Raw genomic sequence first — 18084 nt, forward strand, 5'->3', positions numbered from 1 at the left:
CTCATTAGTTCCCCCTCCACTCAAGAGATTGTTTTCCACCAAACAGATACAAACAAAGCCAGGAAAAAGCTCAACACAATCCCAAACGAGTAGTATCCTTCATTACAGAGAGCATTCACAAAACTGCACCCGTGACTGCTCAGTGGGCAAAGTTTCAACCCCGGATTCAATTTGCCCCAATCAAGGAGAGCCTTCGCTATAAACACACAAAAGTTTGCACCACTCACACACAACCAAACAACTACACCGAACGGTAGCTACCGATTTGGCTGCAGCAAAAGGTGCACCTCTTTTCCGTTTCAATTTTAAACCGTCATTTTGGGTTTGTTTGGGAACACTGTTTTGCTTATAATTTCAAGTGCTTGCCATAATGGCGGCAGCTGTCAAACTTTTTATGGTATTTTAAGCAAAATGGCAAAAACGTGGTCAGTGTCACTCCTTTGGACGGTACTCTTGACGGTACTGCACCTGGAGTTCCTGTAACTCGAACCGAACCAAACACTTTTCCTCTCTACCCGCCTACTGGGTTGTTTCGAAACTAAACAAACTTTCGTCGTGCGGCACCGAGCAGTTGCTACTGAGGCGGAAAGTGCAGTATCTGCTGATTTTGAGGAATATTTTTTAATGAAATTTTCTTTTTTTTTAAATAGCTTTAAAGTATGCAATTCTTTTTGTCAAACCATGGCGCTTTTAGTAAATTTTACTCAAATTGCCTATTTTTAGGCGTTTCCATGGCTTACTTTGTTTTGACAGTTACCTACCAACCTCCACTAATCACAGTGGAAAAAAGTGGGGTGGAAACTATCTACTAACTAACTACATCGGCTAGTCAGTACCAGTTACACCTGCCACCGGGAAGGACGATAGCCCGCGCGCGGACGCCTAAAGCTAGACCGTATAAAGAGTTTGCCCCTGCAAGTAGGCAAAACGCATTCCTCGCACAAGGAAGAAATTCCATGCATTGTTATTGTTGTAGTTGGGAGTAACAAAGAAGAAAAAGAATAAAACGTGCATGTCTCACGCCATCTCCTGGATGGCTGCAACCGATCTTTTTTTTGCCAGCATCAGCTGCTGACAAACAATAGAACAATAGAAAAAGGGGAAAAAAGTTTCGTGGGAGTGAGAACAATAGCAGGAAGCTGAAAAAAAAGCATTTCACCATTGCGAACGGAAGCCAGGCGAAGCAAAACAGTGCAGATTGCACACAATAATTGTGCAATAACATCCAGTGCGAAGGGTCGGGGATTAATGGTTGTTGGGGTTAGTTGGCAACGCTAGCTAGAGGACTTCATGCGTTGAAAAGTGTGCAGAAATGAAGTTAAAATCTCTTGATTATGTGGACATTATCGAGAGCTTTACCAATCGCTATGAGCACATTGTTAAAAAGGTAGGATTGATTTGTAAAATAATGAGTGTTAGTAATATTGTTTCGATAATATTTGTATTTGAGAACCCATTTTTCTTCCATTTTGGTCAACTGCTACAAAAAGATATGTAATTTACATCAACAACAAAATTAAACTCCTGAAAATTTTTCTGTAGAAATCAATGTTGTCGAATTTCTTAACTATAAAAAAAATGTCAAAATTAACAACATTGTTGTTCAAAATCGGAAGAAATGTTCAAAAACATTTCTGGAGTTTTTTTTTTTTTTTTGAAAAGGTAACCAAATTTCCAGTTTTTGCTTTTTGGGTGTTTTTAGAACCGCCTTGAGTCAGAGGTATTAAAAAACACCCAAAAAGCAAAAACTGAAAATTTGGTTTATTGGTCCTTTTAAAAAAACTCCAGATTTTAATGTTTCTAAATTCAGCAACATAGTAATACCGGATTTGCTCACAGGATTACTATCCGTGTATGTTTACACTATTTTCCAACTACACAATAATATAAAAATACCAAAATAACAAAATACAACAAAAAAACAAAAACAATGCAAAAAACACACAGAAAAATACTAACATTTTTTTGTTTGATGCCACTATCCACTGCGACCAGGAATTAGATCTATTGCGGACTTGCAATTCTATTTATAGAATCACAAAGGCTTCTTCTGTTATTAGGCAGATGGGACACGCACACACGCTATTGTTGAGCGACTGTGTCGAGCGATCCACTGCCGTAACTTCGCCGCCGAAGAGGTTTGAATGTTTTTTCAATCCTCTTTGGCTCTGCCTTTTCCACTCTGTACTGTCCAAATGTATCGCTAGAACCGAAGTGCACATTTTACGTTTACTTATACCCAGCTAGCCCTTAAGTTCTGGTTTCTGGAAAACTCGTCCCTTCAAAGCACTTTTTGCGATCGGGCCGTGGAGCTCTGTAGGGCAATTATACAGAGAACAGTTGGTCCTTATACATGTGAAGAGTACAGGGGAAAGGTTGTGCCAAGCCATGTGGGTTTGAAACCACGATCTTCCGCTCGTAAAGCGAAATCTGTAACCATTAGACCACAGGAGCTCGGCAAAAAAATACTAACATACCAATATGTTGTAATTAATAATAATAATAAATGATGTTAAAATTCTAATATTTCCGCAAAATTCGAACTTAATGTGAATTAATATCAAAAACAATATGATTCTCTAAATCAGTATTTTTCAATTCACATAAAAAAGTTTGTAAATTTGCCTTTTTTTGGTGTTAAACATATACAAAATTAATATTCTCAAAAAATATTTTGTGCTCATTTTTTTGGGTCACAAAGTAAGTTGAAAATTTATAACCTTGCCCAAGACACATCAATTCTCGCTTAATTTTTCAAAAGGGCCTATGCACATAGGGAAGCCATGCCGCATTGGTTGTTTTGAAAAAGTACTCTGAAACTTAAGAATATTTAGCGGGGGGATGGCAACCCTATTCCAACCAAAGCAAACTGAAAACAGTCGACATTAGTACGGTTGTCAAATGAGAGCCCACAACAAAAACATTAGAGCTATCTAAGCCCGATCTCACGAACACTAGCTTATCATTTGTTTTTGCTGGCAGGTACAAATTTTAACCTAAAAACCCTTCGTGTTCAAACACGCAATACATGCGCATGGCTTTCTACCTAAGGTACTCGCGATTGAGTGTGTAGTAGTGCGGTTGTCCAAATCGTTATCTCTGACTCTCTCACTCCACTGACACTGACATTGTTTATGTTTTGGTTTTCCTGGCACGGTCCATTGTTCGTTTGTTATTGTTTTGGTTTTAGTGGCACGGAGTCAAGGCTGTATATCAAAGGTACTCGTCATCTTGCTTTGCATTAGTGTGAGTGCATGACTCCGTGCCACTAAAACCAAAACAATAACAAAAGAACAATGGACCGTGCCAGGAAAACCAAAACATAAACAATGTCAGTGTCAGTGGAGTGAGAGAGTCAGAGATAGCGATTTTGACAACCGCACTACTACACACTCAATCGCGAGTACCTTAGGTAGAAAGCCATGGCACGGAGTCATGCACTCACACTAATGCAAAGGAAGATCGCGAGTACCTATGATATACAGCCTTGATACATGCGCACGTAGATAACTCTATAGCTGTCAAATGGTAGCCCATAACAAATCATTGTTTGGGTTTTCGATTCTCAAATTTCCCGCAATTCAAACGATAAATACCTGAAAAAACACGTGAATTGTGTTGCAGATGGCAAAATCTATCATATCCTTGGAGATTCCATCCCAATATTGGCTGAAAATTCATATCGAAAAAAGTGATTTTTCTGTTTACCTTTTTTGCTTTTTTTTTCTTTTGGTCCATCAAACAGTGCGCCCGTACACTGTGAATCGGCATTACAAATTTTTCAGTTTGGTTTTACACATTTGCATGGGGCTTTTGAGTTTAACCAAGATAACACCTTTCGTGTTACCAAAGTAATAGAGTTATCTACGTGCGCATGTATTGCGTGTACGTTAGGGTGGTCCAAATCCGGACTTTTTTGGGGCTACCCCCTGAAATCAAAGATTGACCCATCACTTGGCTAAATTCCAAGTTTGAGCTCATTCTGACCATGAGAACCCCTCCCTCCAATCGCTTAAAGTTTGTATGGGAAAAATCGTCAAAATGTATGGAGAAAAGCAACTGTTTTACTTTTTTACCTGTGGAAGGCGCCATAATTATCCGATTCTTACCATTTCTCAAATGTAGAACCTTCATTAAATTTAGAACAACTTTCCCGAGACACCATATTTTTAGGATTTTTTCCCGCGAAGTTATTAACGCCCAAAACTGACCATTTTTGCGCGGCCAGCTGTAAGGGGCTACCTAACTACGATGTTTATTTCCAATTCGTACACGCACGTGCTCTCTCTCAGGTTCAAACTCTCTCACGAGCTTGCTCGCCTGCCTGCCTGCCTGTTTACCTACAAGCGCGCGCTGTTTCTCTGATTGGACTTTTGTCGTCGTCGTTTTCGTTTGCTATCCGCTACGCTGCGTTTTGTCATGTTTATTATAATTTTCAACTAAAATACCAGGTTTGTTTTGAGATATAAAATTTAATGTAATATGTGATCAACAAAACGAAAAAAACACAACAATAGATATCATATTATAAGAGCGTGTGAGAGAGAATACAAATTTGATGAATTAGTTCATCCATGAATCGTCATCTGTTCTGATCCAAACCTAATTGCAAACGTTTTGGATTTTAATTTATCTGCTTTTGTTACAAAAAATACCATGCAGTTTTTTTTAGATAAAAAAGGAAGGAATTTTGTTTAGATTTTTTTAAACTGAATCCAAATGAGTATCTTAAAGGAAGGCCGCAACTGCAAGATCTGAAGGTAGTTAACGATTGTGCAGAAAGAGGTGAGATCCTGAATCAAAAAAATACAGGTAAATTGACAAAAAATGATAAACAGTTGCAATATTTGTTGCAGGTGGTCTAGGAACACAGAAAGAAATTTCCAGAAAGAATAAAAAAATAATTTTAGAGAGTATCAATGAAAATTTGCAGCAATAATTGTAAAATTGCCTTGATTTGTTCTGATTTGTACTAAAGTATATTTTTGTTAAAGCTAACTACCTAAAGGAACAACATTTGTATTATCTGAAGATTTTTTTTAAATAATTGAATCATTATCATGTTTCTTTAGCAAATACGAAAAACTGCGTGTAATGTTTGGAAAATCAAACAAACCCTGTTCTCATGACATTTGCTGTAATTTTTTAAATGAGCCTAAGCTGTGCTTTCTTGAAACTATTTTTTTCAGCGCAGATTTTTTTTTATTTTGACATAATTTAAGAATTTATTTGCTAAATATATCTCAAAACAAACCTGGTATTTTAGTTGAAAATTATAATAAACATGACAAAACGCAGCGTAGCGGATAGCAAACGAAAACGACGACGACAAAAGTCCAATCAGAGAAACAGCGCGCGCTTGTAGGTAAACAGGCAGGCAGGCAGGCGAGCAAGCTCGTGAGAGAGTTTGAACCTGAGAGAGAGCACGTGCGTGTACGAATTGGAAATAAACATCGTAGTTAGGTAGCCCCTTACAGCTGGCCGCGCAAAAATGGTCAGTTTTTGGCGCTAATAACTTCACGGGAAAAAATCCTAAAAATATGGTGTCTCGGGAAAGTTGTTCTAAATTTAATGAAGGTTTTACATTTGAGAAATGGTAAGAATCGGATAATTATGGCGCCTCCGACAGGTAAAAAAGTAAAACAGTTGCTTTTCTCCATACATTTTGACGATTTTTCCCATACAAACTTTAAGCGATTGGAGGGAGGGGTTCCCGTGGTCAGAATGAGCTCAAATTTGGAATTTAGCCTAGTGATGGGTCAATCTTTGATTTCAGGGGGTAGCCCCAAAAAAGTCCGGATTTGGACCACCCTAGTGTACGTACACGAAAAAGATTGAGGTTAAATTTTGTACCAGCCAGCAAAACAAATGGCGTGCTAGTGTGCGTGAGATCGGGCTTAGATAACTCTATATGAATAATACTGATTCACAGTGTTTGTAATCTGAACTTCCAAGATGGCGGCTTCTTCGCTACCCTTCGCTAGATACATACCAAATCCCAAATTATGCGTTACGTAATAAAAGAACGCTCCAGTCACGACGTTCTAGCAGGATTCTAGCAGAGTTCTCACAGAGCTGGATACGAGGTTTTTAAGCGAAGATGGCGTTCGAATGATGAACGCCCGAAATGTCAAAATCACGCAGTGGTACCAACATTACGGAACAAGTGTGCCATGGCATGACAGCCATATTTTTTTTCTAATGTTGGTGCTACTGCGCGATTTTGACATTTCGGGCGTTCACCATTCGAACAGCATTCTAGCAGAAATGTTCCACCGTTCTAGCAGGATTCTGGCAGAACCAGCTCTGCTAGAATATTTCGTGACTTCTGAAGTGATATTTCCGAAAGGCATCCAAGAAAAGGTCCGACAACAACTTTGTAGTGGTTTGACGTTAGCGGAGGGTGCAAAAAAGTTTGGTTAAGTCACACGTTGCAAAAAAAAAAACAATGGCAGCTGTCAAACTTGTATTTAAACAACTTCAAAGGAAGAACCAATGATTTGAAAATATGGAGAACCCCCACAAAATTAAATGCAAACCTAAAAAATAATACAAAATATCAATGTTCGAACATTGAAGGTTGCTCTAATGCTCGTGACTTTTTAATATATTTTTTATTTGACAATATGCAGCCATTATCCCAACCTGCTAAAATTTATGTTTTGTTCAAAAGAAAACTGTTTTATGTTATGTCCTAAAAGTGTCAATTTTCTCATAAACACTCTCTCGTCTGCCCACAGATGCGATTCCAGCAGCGCCAGCAACAGGAACGCGACCAGCGAAAGGTAGAGATGGTGTCCGCGACCAAAACCGTGACGACCACTTCCGGCAACAGCAGCAGTAGCAGCAGCACGATCCGCTCATCGGCAACCACGGCCATCCACCAGTCCATGACGACCAGTTCCGCCGTCCAGCAGCAGGACCTGTCCGCTTCGCTCGGCGCCGGCAAGGTCCGGGCAATGTTCGAACAGCGCAAAGCGGCCGGAATCGACAAAAGCTACCCGCTGCAACCGATCGGGCAGGTTGTCAGCAAAAATGGCAACACTGGCGCCGCGCCATCAAAGGTGGCGGCGGCGAACGGGCTGAACAACAAAACACGCGTTCCGCCGATTTCGGCCAACACGAAGGCACGGCTTGCTAGGCAGCACCAGCAGGAAAACGGAAATGGAGAGGTGAGCTGTCACTTTTTTATATAGCAAGCTGCGCCATTATGGCAATGGCTTCTAATTAAGCTGTTTGACCTCGAATTCCTGTTGGTCAATCGGTCAATGGACCGGGAAATCGAAACCGGCACGGAAAGGTCACCTTTCAGGCACAACTTTATCGCCTACTTTGGCTTTTCTTCCTTCCCTCACAAATATTTAATAAACAAAAAAGGGGGGCACATTTCGACATTTTTCCGCCTCCTTCCGAGAGGGGGAATCGCGACAGGCGTCTCCATTAATCGGTAAACTTTTCCAATTTGGGAACGACGACGGTGATGACATGCTCCGTCCCGGACCCATTACCGTAATTATTGTGGTTTCGGAAATAAATCGAATTTTTGCGGCGACTTCTCCGACACTACGCTTCGCAAACTTATCAACATCATTTCTGAGTGTAACGATATGTTGTGCTGAAACGTCACTGACAACATTTTGTCGCTCTGGCACCAAATCGAAACGAGCGATTTCAACTCTCGCCGCACTTTTTCTCTCCGCATTTTTTTGCAAAATAAATAGCATCAGTGCTTGCGTGTTGCCGTCGGATGTTTTGGATGATAATGATGGGCATTTTTGAAGATAAAAATAGTACATATTTTATTTGTTTTTTTATTAAATAAACAAAAAAAATGTTTCATCCCTCGACAAAAAATTTCGCCAATCAAAACAACATGGAGGAATCATAACAAACTTGGCTACACTCTGATCGGGTAATACCAAATAAAGCTTGGCAGAAAAAGGCGGAGAGAAAAAGTGCGGCGAGAGTGGAAATCGCTCGATTCGGTTTAGTGCCAGAGCGACAATACGTCGATCACCTACTCTGGAGAGTGACGAAATTGTTTAGCTTGAGTAAGACATGGAATTGGGGAAAATGTCAGGAAATCGGTGTGATTCATTTGACAGTTCGTTACCTATGTTTTGATTAACATTGAACTGCATTGATTCATAGCTTTTCAACATCGGGTTGGATAAAATTATTATTTTTCATTTCTAGTTGATAATGTTTTATAAAGGCATTCCACTGAAAAATAACGGTTCCAATAAATTCTCGCTACAAAGCTGCCACTTATCAACCTGTCAGATTCAGTCAAATTCACTCACATCTCAACCTACCCGCGTGTGCAGTTCAGTAACGGCAGCTCCATTTTACAGGTCCTCGGCAAATCCGGCGGCGCTGCCAGTGCCACTTTCGACGACAACGAAAACCTGCTGGAGGACGAGAAGTTTCCAGGTAATTGCACGTGTCACGTTCTGTTTTCGTTCCAGGTCGTCCTACCTTGCCTTCCCCTTTACGAGAAATGTTAAAACACCATCAAACGGGCCCAAATCGATATCAATCGAACGTCAAGCCTCGCCGGAGTTCACCGGGCAAAAGGGAAGATAGGGTTGCCAGACTGACTTCGCCATAATGGCGGCTACTTGAGCTGTCAAATCACGTCCTATTTTTATGACAACTGATTACTTTTTGACATTAAACTAATTTGAATGCCTGCTCTGATCAATTCCCCTCTCTCTCTTCGTTTTAAAATCAAATTTTTATTCATCCTTCCCCGTTCGGTTACATCGGTTCTGCACCAAAACAAAGTGCCCCCCCCTCGTCGCATTTTTTGATTCCAGACACGGGAACGACGACGCAATTGCAAATTCTATGCAGAGACCCCCCGTCCCATTCCACTTTTTTTTGGCGCTCTCTTTTTTTAGGTTAGAAAGCGAAAGCTACGGCGTCGGCAAACAAGTAGATGAATTATTGAGCGACCCCTCGTCGTCATCGACGTTGGGTGGGTTTGTGGAGGTGGGGCAGGAGTTTACATCGAATATTGATATGGAGGTGTTTTTTTGGATACCCCCCTTTTCCGCGACGCTGTCGCACGCCCTTGAAATTCGGACAGACAGGTTAGAGATTTGAGTTGGAGTGGGTGGGGAGGAAGGAATATCCTCTTTTTTAACGACGAAGCGCGATTTATTGATGGGAGACAGTAAATTATTGTTGTCCTGTTTTGATTGATAGGGGGTATAAAACTGGCAACTCACGGTTTTGTGTATGTACGCATATTCTCAATTAATGTATAAGTCTCGACTAAAAATCCTCATGTAGGTATATTATTGATTGTTTTCAGCTATTTAAAAAAAACAATTTCGACACTGCAGAAGTGCAATTCTTTACGTTTTCGCAAATCAACTTTCCTTGATCAAAAAATCAATAATATTTGCAAACAAAATTTTGAGAAAAAAAATTTCTAATATTCTAAAATTCTAAAATTCTAAAATTCTAAAATTCTAAAATTCTAAAATTCTAAAATTCTAAAATTCTAAAATTCTAAAATTCTAAAATTCTAAAATTCTAAAATTCTAAAATTCTAGAATTCTAAAATTCTAAAATTCTAAAATTCTAAAATTCTATAATTCTAAAATTCTAAAATTCTAAAATTCTAAAATTCTGAAATTCTAAAATTCTAAAATTCTAAAATTCTAAAATTCTAAAATTCTAAAATTCTAAAATTCTAAAATTCTAAAATTCTAAAATTCTAAAATTCTAAAATTCTAAAATTCTAAAATTCTAAAATTCTAAAATTCTAAAATTCTAAAATTCTAAAATTCTAAAATTCTAAAATTCTAAAATTCTAAAATTCTAAAATTCTAAAATTCTAAAATTCTAAAATTCTAAAATTCTAAAATTCTAAAATTCTAAAATTCTCAAATTCTAAAATTCTAAAATTCTAAAATTCTAAAATTCTAAAATTCTAAAATTCTAAAATTCTAAAATTCTAAAATTCTAAAATTCTAAAATTCTAAAATTCTAAAATTCTAAAATTCTAAAATTCTAAAATTCTAAAATTCTAAAATTCTAAAATTCTAAAATTCTAAAATTCTAAAATTCTAAAATTCTAAAATTCTAAAATTCTAAAATTCTAAAATTCTAAAATTCTAAAAATCTAAAATTCTAAAAATCTAAAATTCTAAAATTCTAAAATTCTAAAATTCTAAAATTCTAAAATTCTAAAATTCTAAAATTCTAAAATTCTAAAAATCTAAAATTCTAAAATTCTAAAATTCTAAAATTCTAAAATTCTAAAATTCTAAAATTCTAAAATTCTAAAATTCTAAAATTCCAAAAATTCTAAAATTCTAAAATTCTAAAATTCTAAAATTCTAAAATTCTAAAATTCTAAAATTCTGAAATTCTAAAATTTTAAATTCTAAAATTCTAAAATTCTAAAATTCTAAAATTCTAAAATTCTAAAATTCTAAAATTCTAAAATTCTAAAATTCTAAAATTCTATAATTCTAAAATTCTAAAATTCTAAAATTCTAAAATTCTGAAATTCTAAAATTCTAAAATTCTAAAATTCTAAAATTCTAAAATTCTAAAATTCTAAAATTCTAAAATTCTAAAATTCTAAAATTCTAAAATTCTAAAATTCTAAAATTCTAAAATTCTAAAATTCTAAAATTCTAAAATTCTAAAATTCTAAAATTCTAAAATTCTAAAATTCTAAAATTCTAAAATTCTAAAATTCTAAAATTCTAAAATTCTAAAATTCTAAAATTCTAAAATTCTAAAATTCTAAAATTCTAAAATTCTAAATTCTAAAATTCTAAAATTCTAAAATTCTAAAATTCTAAAATTCTAAAATTCTAAAATTCTAAAATTCTAAAATTCTAAAATTCTAAAATTCTAAAATTCTAAAATTCTAAAATTCTAAAATTCTAAATTCTAAAATTCTAAAATTCTAAAATTCTAAAATTCTAAAATTCTAAAATTCTAAAATTCTAAAATTCTAAAATTCTAAAATTCTAAAATTCTAAAATTCTAAAATTCTAAAATTCTAAAATTCTAAAATTCTAAAATTCTAAAATTCTAAAAATCTAAAAATCTAAAAATCTAAAATTCTAAAATTCTAAAATTCTAAAATTCTAAAATTCTAAAATTCTAAAATTCTAAAATTCTAAAATTCTAAAATTCTAAAAATCTAAAATTCTAAAATTCTAAAATTCTAAAATTCTAAAATTCTAAAATTCTAAAATTCCAAAAATTCTAAAATTCTAAAATTCTAAAATTCTAAAATTCTAAAATTCTAAAATTCTAAAATTCTAAAATTCTAAAATTCTGAAATTCTAAAATTTTAAATTCTAAAATTCTAAAATTCTAAAATTCTAAAATTCTAAAATTCTAAAATTCTAAAATTCTAAAATTCTAAAATTCTAAAATTCTAAAATTCTAAAATTCTAAAATTCTAAAATTCTAAAATTCTAAAATTCTAAAATTCTAAAATTCTAAAATTCTAAAATTCTAAAATTCTAAAATTCTAAAATTCTAAAATTCTAAAATTCTAAAATTCTTTAATTCTAAAATTCTTTAATTCTAAAATTCTAAAATTCTAAAATTCTAAAATTCTAAAATTCTAAAATTCTAAAATTCTAAAATTCTAAAATTCTAAAATTCTAAAATTCTAAAATTCTAAAATTCTAAAATTCTAAAATTCTAAAATTCTAAAATTCTAAAATTCTAAAATTCTAAAATTCTAAAATTCTAAAATTCTAAAATTCTAAAATTCTAAAATTCTAAAATTCTAAAATTCTAAAATTCTAAAATTCTAAATTCTAAAATTCTAAAATTCTAAAATTCTAAAATTCTAAAATTCTAAAATTCTAAAATTCTAAAATTCTAAAATTCTAAAATTCTAAAATTCTAAAATTCTAAAATTCTAAAATTCTAAAATTCTAAAATTCTAAAATTCTAAAATTCTAAAATTCTAAAATTCTAAAATTCTAAAATTCTAAAATTCTAAAATTCTAAAATTCTAAAATTCTAAAATTCTAAAATTCTAAAATTCTAAAATTCTAAAATTCTAAAATTCTAAAATTCTAAAATTCTAAAATTCTAAAATTCTAAAATTCTAAAATTCTAAAATTCTAAAATTCTAAAATTCTAAAATTCTAAAATTCTAAAATTCTAAAATTCTAAAATTCTAAAATTCTAAAATTCTAAAATTCTAAAATTCTAAAATTCTAAAATTCTAAAATTCTAAAATTCTAAAATTCTAAAATTCTAAAATTCTAAAATTCTAAAATTCTAAAATTCTAAAATTCTAAAATTCTAAAATTCTAAAATTCTAAAATTCTAAAATTCTAAAATTCTAAAATTCTAAAATTCTAAAATTCTAAAATTCTTAAATTCTTAAATTCTTAAATTCTTAAATTCTAAAATTCTAAAATTCTAAAATTCTAAAATTCTAAAATTCTAAAATTCTAGAATTCTAGAATTCTAAAATTCTAAAATTCTAACATTCTTAAATTCTAAAATTCTAACATTCTAAAATTCTAAAATTCTAAAATTCTAAAATTCTAAAATTCTAAAATTCTAAAATTCTAAAATTCTAAAATTCTAAAATTCTAAAATTCTGAAATTCTAAAATTCTAAAATTCTAAAATTCTAAAATTCTAAAATTCAAAGATTCTAAAATTCTAAAATTCTAAAATTCTAAAATTCTAGAATTCTAAAATTCTAAAATTCTAAAATTCTAAAATTCTAAAATTCTAAAATTCTAAAATTCTAAAATTCTAAAATTCTAAAATTCTAAAATTCTAAAATTCTAAAATTCTAAAATTCTAAAATTCTAAAATTCTAAAATTCTAAAATTCTAAAATTCTAAAATTCTAAAATTCTAAAATTCTAAAATTCTAAAATTCTAAAATTCTAAAATTCTAAAATTCTAAAATTCTAAATTCTAAAATTCTAAAATTCTAAAATTCTAAAATTCTAAAATTCTAAAATTCTAAAATTCTAAAATTCTAAAATTCTAAAATTCTAAAATTCTAAAATTCTAAATTCTAAAATTCTAAAATTCTAAAATTCTAAAATTCTAAAATTCTAAAATTCTAAAATTCTAAAATTCTAAAATTCTAAATTCTAAAATTCTAAAATTCTAAAATTCTAAAATTCTAAAATTCTAAAATTCTAAAATTCTAAAATTCTAAAATTCTAAAATTCTAAAATTCTAAAATTCTAAAATTCTAAAATTCTAAAATTCTAAAATTCTAAAATTCTAAAATTCTAAAATTCTAAAATTCTAAAATTCTAAAATTCTAAAATTCTAAAATTCTAAAATTCTAAAATTCTAAATTCTAAAATTCTAAAATTCTAAAATTCTAAAATTCTAAAATTCTAAAATTCTAAAATTCTAAAATTCTAAAATTCTAAAATTCTAAAATTCTAAAATTCTAAAATTCTAAAATTCTAAAATTCTAAAATTCTAAATTCTAAAATTCTAAAATTCTAAAATTCTAAAATTCTAAAATTCTAAAATTCTAAAATTCTAAAATTCTAAAATTCTAAAATTCTAAAATTCTAAAATTCTAAAATTCTAAAATTCTAAAATTCTAAAATTCTAAAATTCTAAAATTCTAAAATTCTAAAATTCTAAAATTCTAAAATTCTAAAATTCTAAAATTCTAAAATTCTAAAATTCTAAAATTCTAAAATTCTAAAATTCTAAAATTCTAAAATTCTAAAATTCTAAAATTCTAAAATTCTAAAATTCTAAAATTCTAAAATTCTAAAATTCTAAAATTCTAAAATTCTAAAATTCTAAAATTCTAAAATTCTAAAATTCTAAAATTCTAAAATTCTAAAATTCTAAAATTCTAAAATTCTAAAATTCTAAAATTCTAAAATTCTAAAATTCTAAAATTCTAAAATTCTAAAATTCTAAAATTCTAAAATTCTAAAATTCTAAAATTCTAAAATTCTAAAATTCTAAAATTCTAAAATTCTAAAATTCTAAAATTCTAAAATTCTAAAATTCTAAAATTCTAAAATTCTAAAATTCTAAAATTCTTAAATTCTTAAATTCTTAAATTCTTAAATTCTAAAATTCTAAAATTCTAGAATTCTAGAATTTTAAAATTCTAAAATTCTAACATTCTTAAATTCTAAAATTCTAACATTCTAACATTCTAAAATTCTAAAATTCTAAAATTCTAAAATTCTAAAATTCTAAAATTCTAAAATTCTAAAATTCTAAAATTCTAAAATTCTAAAATTCTAAAATTCTAAAATTCTAAAATTCTAAAATTCTAAAATTCTAAAATTCTAAAATTCTAAAATTCTAAAATTCTAAAATTCTAAAATTCTAAAATTCTAAAATTCTAAAATTCTAAAATTCTAAAATTCTAAAATTCTAAAATTCTAAAATTCTAAAATTCTAAAATTCTAAAATTCTAAAATTCTAAAATTCTAAAATTCTAAAATTCTATAATTCTAAAATTCTAAAATTCTAAAATTCTAAAATTCTAAAATTCTAAAATTCTAAAATTCTAAAATTCTAAAATTCTAAAATTCTAAAATTCTAAAATTCTAAAATTCTAAAATTCTAAAATTCTAAATTCTAAAATTCTAAAATTCTAAAATTCTAAAATTCTAAAATTCTAAAATTCTAAAATTCTAAAATTCTAAATTCTAAAATTCTAAAATTCTAAAACTCTAAAATTCTAAAATTCTAAAATTCTAAAATTCTAAAATTCTAAAATTCTAAAATTCTAAATTCTAAAATTCTAAAATTCTAAAATTCTAAAATTCTAAAATTCTAAAATTCTAAAATTCTAAAATTCTAAAATTCTAAAATTCTAAAATTCTAAAATTCTAAAATTCTAAATTCTAAAATTCTAAAATTCTAAAATTCTAAAATTCTAAAATTCTAAAATTCTAAAATTCTAAAATTCTAAAATTCTAAAATTCTAAAATTCTAAAATTCTAAAATTCTAAAATTCTAAAATTCTAAAATTCTAAAATTCTACATTCTAAAATTCTAAAATTCTAAAATTCTAAAATTCTAAAATTCTAAAATTCTAAAATTCTAAATTCTAATATTCTAAAATTCTAAAATTCTAAAATTCTAAAATTCTAAAATTCTAAAATTCTAAAATTCTAAAATTCTAAAATTCTAAAATTCTAAAATTCTAAAATTCTAAAATTCTAAAATTCTAAAATTCTAAAATTCTAAAATTCTAAAATTCTAAAATTCTAAAATTCTAAAATTCTAAAATTCTAAAATTCTAAAATTCTAAAATTCTAGAATTCTAAAATTCTTTAATTCTAAAATTCTAAAATTCTAAAATTCTAAAATTCTAAAATTCTAAAATTCTAAAATTCTAAAATTCTAAAATTCTAAAATTCTAAAATTCTAAAATTCTAAAATTCTAAAATTCTAAAATTCTAAAATTCTAAAATTCTAAAATTCTAAAATTCTAAAATTCTAAAATTCTAAAATTCTAAAATTCTAAAATTCTAAAATTCTAAAATTCTAAAATTCTAAAATTCTAAAATTCTAAATTTCTAAAATTCTAAAATTCTAAAATTCTAAAATTCTAAAATTCTAAAATTCTAAAATTCTAAAATTCTAAAATTTTAAATTCTAAAATTCTAAAATTCTAAAATTCTAAAATTCTAAAATTCTAAAATTCTAAAATTCTAAAATTCTAAAATTCTAAAATTCTAAAATTCTAGAATTCTAGAATTCTAAAATTCTAAAATTCTAACATTCTTAAATTCTAAAATTCTAACATTCTAAAATTCTAAAATTCTAAAATTCTAAAATTCTAAAATTCTAAAATTCTAAAATTCTAAAATTCTAAAATTCTGAAATTCTAAAATTCTAAAATTCTAAAATTCTAAAATTCTAAAATTCAAAGATTCTAAAATTCTAAAATTCTAAAATTCTAAAATTCTAGAATTCTAAAATTCTAAAATTCTAAAATTCTAAAATTCTAAAATTCTAAAATTCTAAAATTCTAAAATTCTAAAATTCTAAAATTCTAAAATTCTAAAATTCTAAAATTCTAAAATTCTAAAATTCTAAAATTCTAAAATTCTAAAATTCTAAAATTCTAAAATTCTAAAATTCTAAAATTCTAAAATTCTAAAATTCTAAAATTCTAAAATTCTAAAATTCTAAAATTCTAAAATTCTAAAATTCTAAAATTCTAAAATTCTAAAATTCTAAAATTCTAAAATTCTAAAATTCTAAAATTCTAAAATTCTAAAATTCTAAAATTCTAAAATTCTAAAATTCTAAAATTCTAAAATTCTAAAATTCTAAAATTCTAAAATTCTAAAATTCTAAAATTCTAAAATTCTAAAATTCTAAAATTCTAAAATTCTAAAATTCTAAAATTCTAAAATTCTAAAATTCTAAAATTCTAAATTCTAAAATTCTAAAATTCTAAAATTCTAAAATTCTAAAATTCTAAAATTCTAAAATTCTAAAATTCTAAAATTCTAAAATTCTTAAATTCTAAAATTCTAAAATTCTAAAATTCTAAAATTCTAAAATTCTAAAATTCTAAAATTCTAAAATTCTAAAATTCTAAAATTCTAAAATTCTAAAATTCTAAAATTCTAAAATTCTAAAATTCTAAAATTCTAAAATTCTAAAATTCTAAAATTCTAAAATTCTAAAATTCTAAAATTCTAAAATTCTAAAATTCTAAATTCTAAAATTCTAAAATTCTAAAATTCTAAAATTCTAAAATTCTAAAATTCTAAAATTCTAAAATTCTAAAATTCTAAAATTCTTAAATTCTTAAATTCTTAAATTCTTAAATTCTAAAATTCTAAAATTCTAGAATTCTAGAATTTTAAAATTCTAAAATTCTAACATTCTTAAATTCTAAAATTCTAACATTCTAACATTCTAAAATTCTAAAATTCTAAAATTCTAAAATTCTAAAATTCTAAAATTCTAAAATTCTAAAATTCTAAAATTCTAAAATTCTAAAATTCTAAAATTCTAAAATTCTAAAATTCTAAAATTCTAAAATTCTAAATTCTAAAATTCTAAAATTCTAAAATTCTAAAATTCTAAAATTCTAAAATTCTAAAATTCTAAAATTCTAAAATTCTAAAATTCTAAAATTCTAAAATTCTAAAATTCTAAAATTCTAAAATTCTAAAATTCTAAAATTCTAAAATTCTATAATTCTAAAATTCTAAAATTCTAAAATTCTAAAATTCTAAAATTCTAAAATTCTAAAATTCTAAAATTCTAAAATTCTAAAATTCTAAAATTCTAAAATTCTAAAATTCTAAAATTCTAAAATTCTAAATTCTAAAATTCTAAAATTCTAAAATTCTAAAATTCTAAAATTCTGAAATTCTAAAATTCTAAAATTCTAAAATTCTAAAATTCTAAAATTCTAAAATTCTAAAATTCTAAAATTCTAAAATTCTAAAATTCTAAAATTCTAAAATTCTAAAATTCTAAAATTCTAAAATTCTAAAATTCTAAAATTCTAAAATTCTAAAATTCTAAAATTCTAAAATTCTAAAATTCTAAAATTCTAAAATTCTAAAATTCTAAAATTCTAAAATTCTAAAATTCTAAAATTATAAAATTCTAAAATTCTAAAATTCTAAAATTCTAAAATTCTAAAATTCTAAAATTCTAAAATTCTAAAATTCTAAAATTCTAAAATTCTAAAATTCTAAAATTCTAAAATTCTAAAATTCTAAAAATTCTAAAATTCTAAAATTCTAAAATTCTAAAATTCTAAAATTCTAAAATTCTAAAATTCTAAAATTCTAAAATTCTAAAATTCTACATTCTAAAATTCTAAAATTCTAAAATTCTAAAATTCTAAAATTCTAAAATTCTAAAATTCTAAAATTCTAAAATTCTAAAATTCTAAAATTCTAAAATTCTAAAATTCTAAAATTCTAAAATTCTAAAATTCTAAAATTCTAAAATTCTAAAATTCTAAAATTCTAAAATTCTAAAATTCTAAAATTCTAAAATTCTAAAATTCTAAAATTCTAAAATTCTAAAATTCTAAAATTCTAAAATTCTAAAATTCTAAAATTCTAAAATTCTAAAATTCTAAAATT

At 27.2% G+C, this 18084-nt stretch overlaps 1 protein-coding gene across 8 annotated transcripts in view; it reads left to right on the forward strand.

Moving 5' to 3' along the window:
• Positions 1-18084, forward strand: part of LOC120424277 (uncharacterized) — a 51365-nt gene that overhangs the window by 30561 nt on the left and 2720 nt on the right. For 7 of the 8 annotated variants that reach the window (XM_039588347.2, XM_039588345.2, XM_039588343.2 and 4 more), the window contains 2 exons: positions 6741-7172; positions 8355-8433. In XM_039588347.2, the coding sequence (XP_039444281.1) occupies positions 6741-7172; positions 8355-8433 (511 nt within the window). Of the gene's footprint in view, positions 1-1101; positions 1388-6740; positions 7173-8354; positions 8434-18084 lie in introns of those variants that run through there. The other variant, XM_039588342.2, reaches the window with a different exon arrangement.

This window comes from Culex pipiens, chromosome 1, assembly GCF_016801865.2.
Source record: "Culex pipiens pallens isolate TS chromosome 1, TS_CPP_V2, whole genome shotgun sequence".
Lineage (NCBI taxonomy): Eukaryota > Metazoa > Arthropoda > Insecta > Diptera > Culicidae > Culex > Culex pipiens.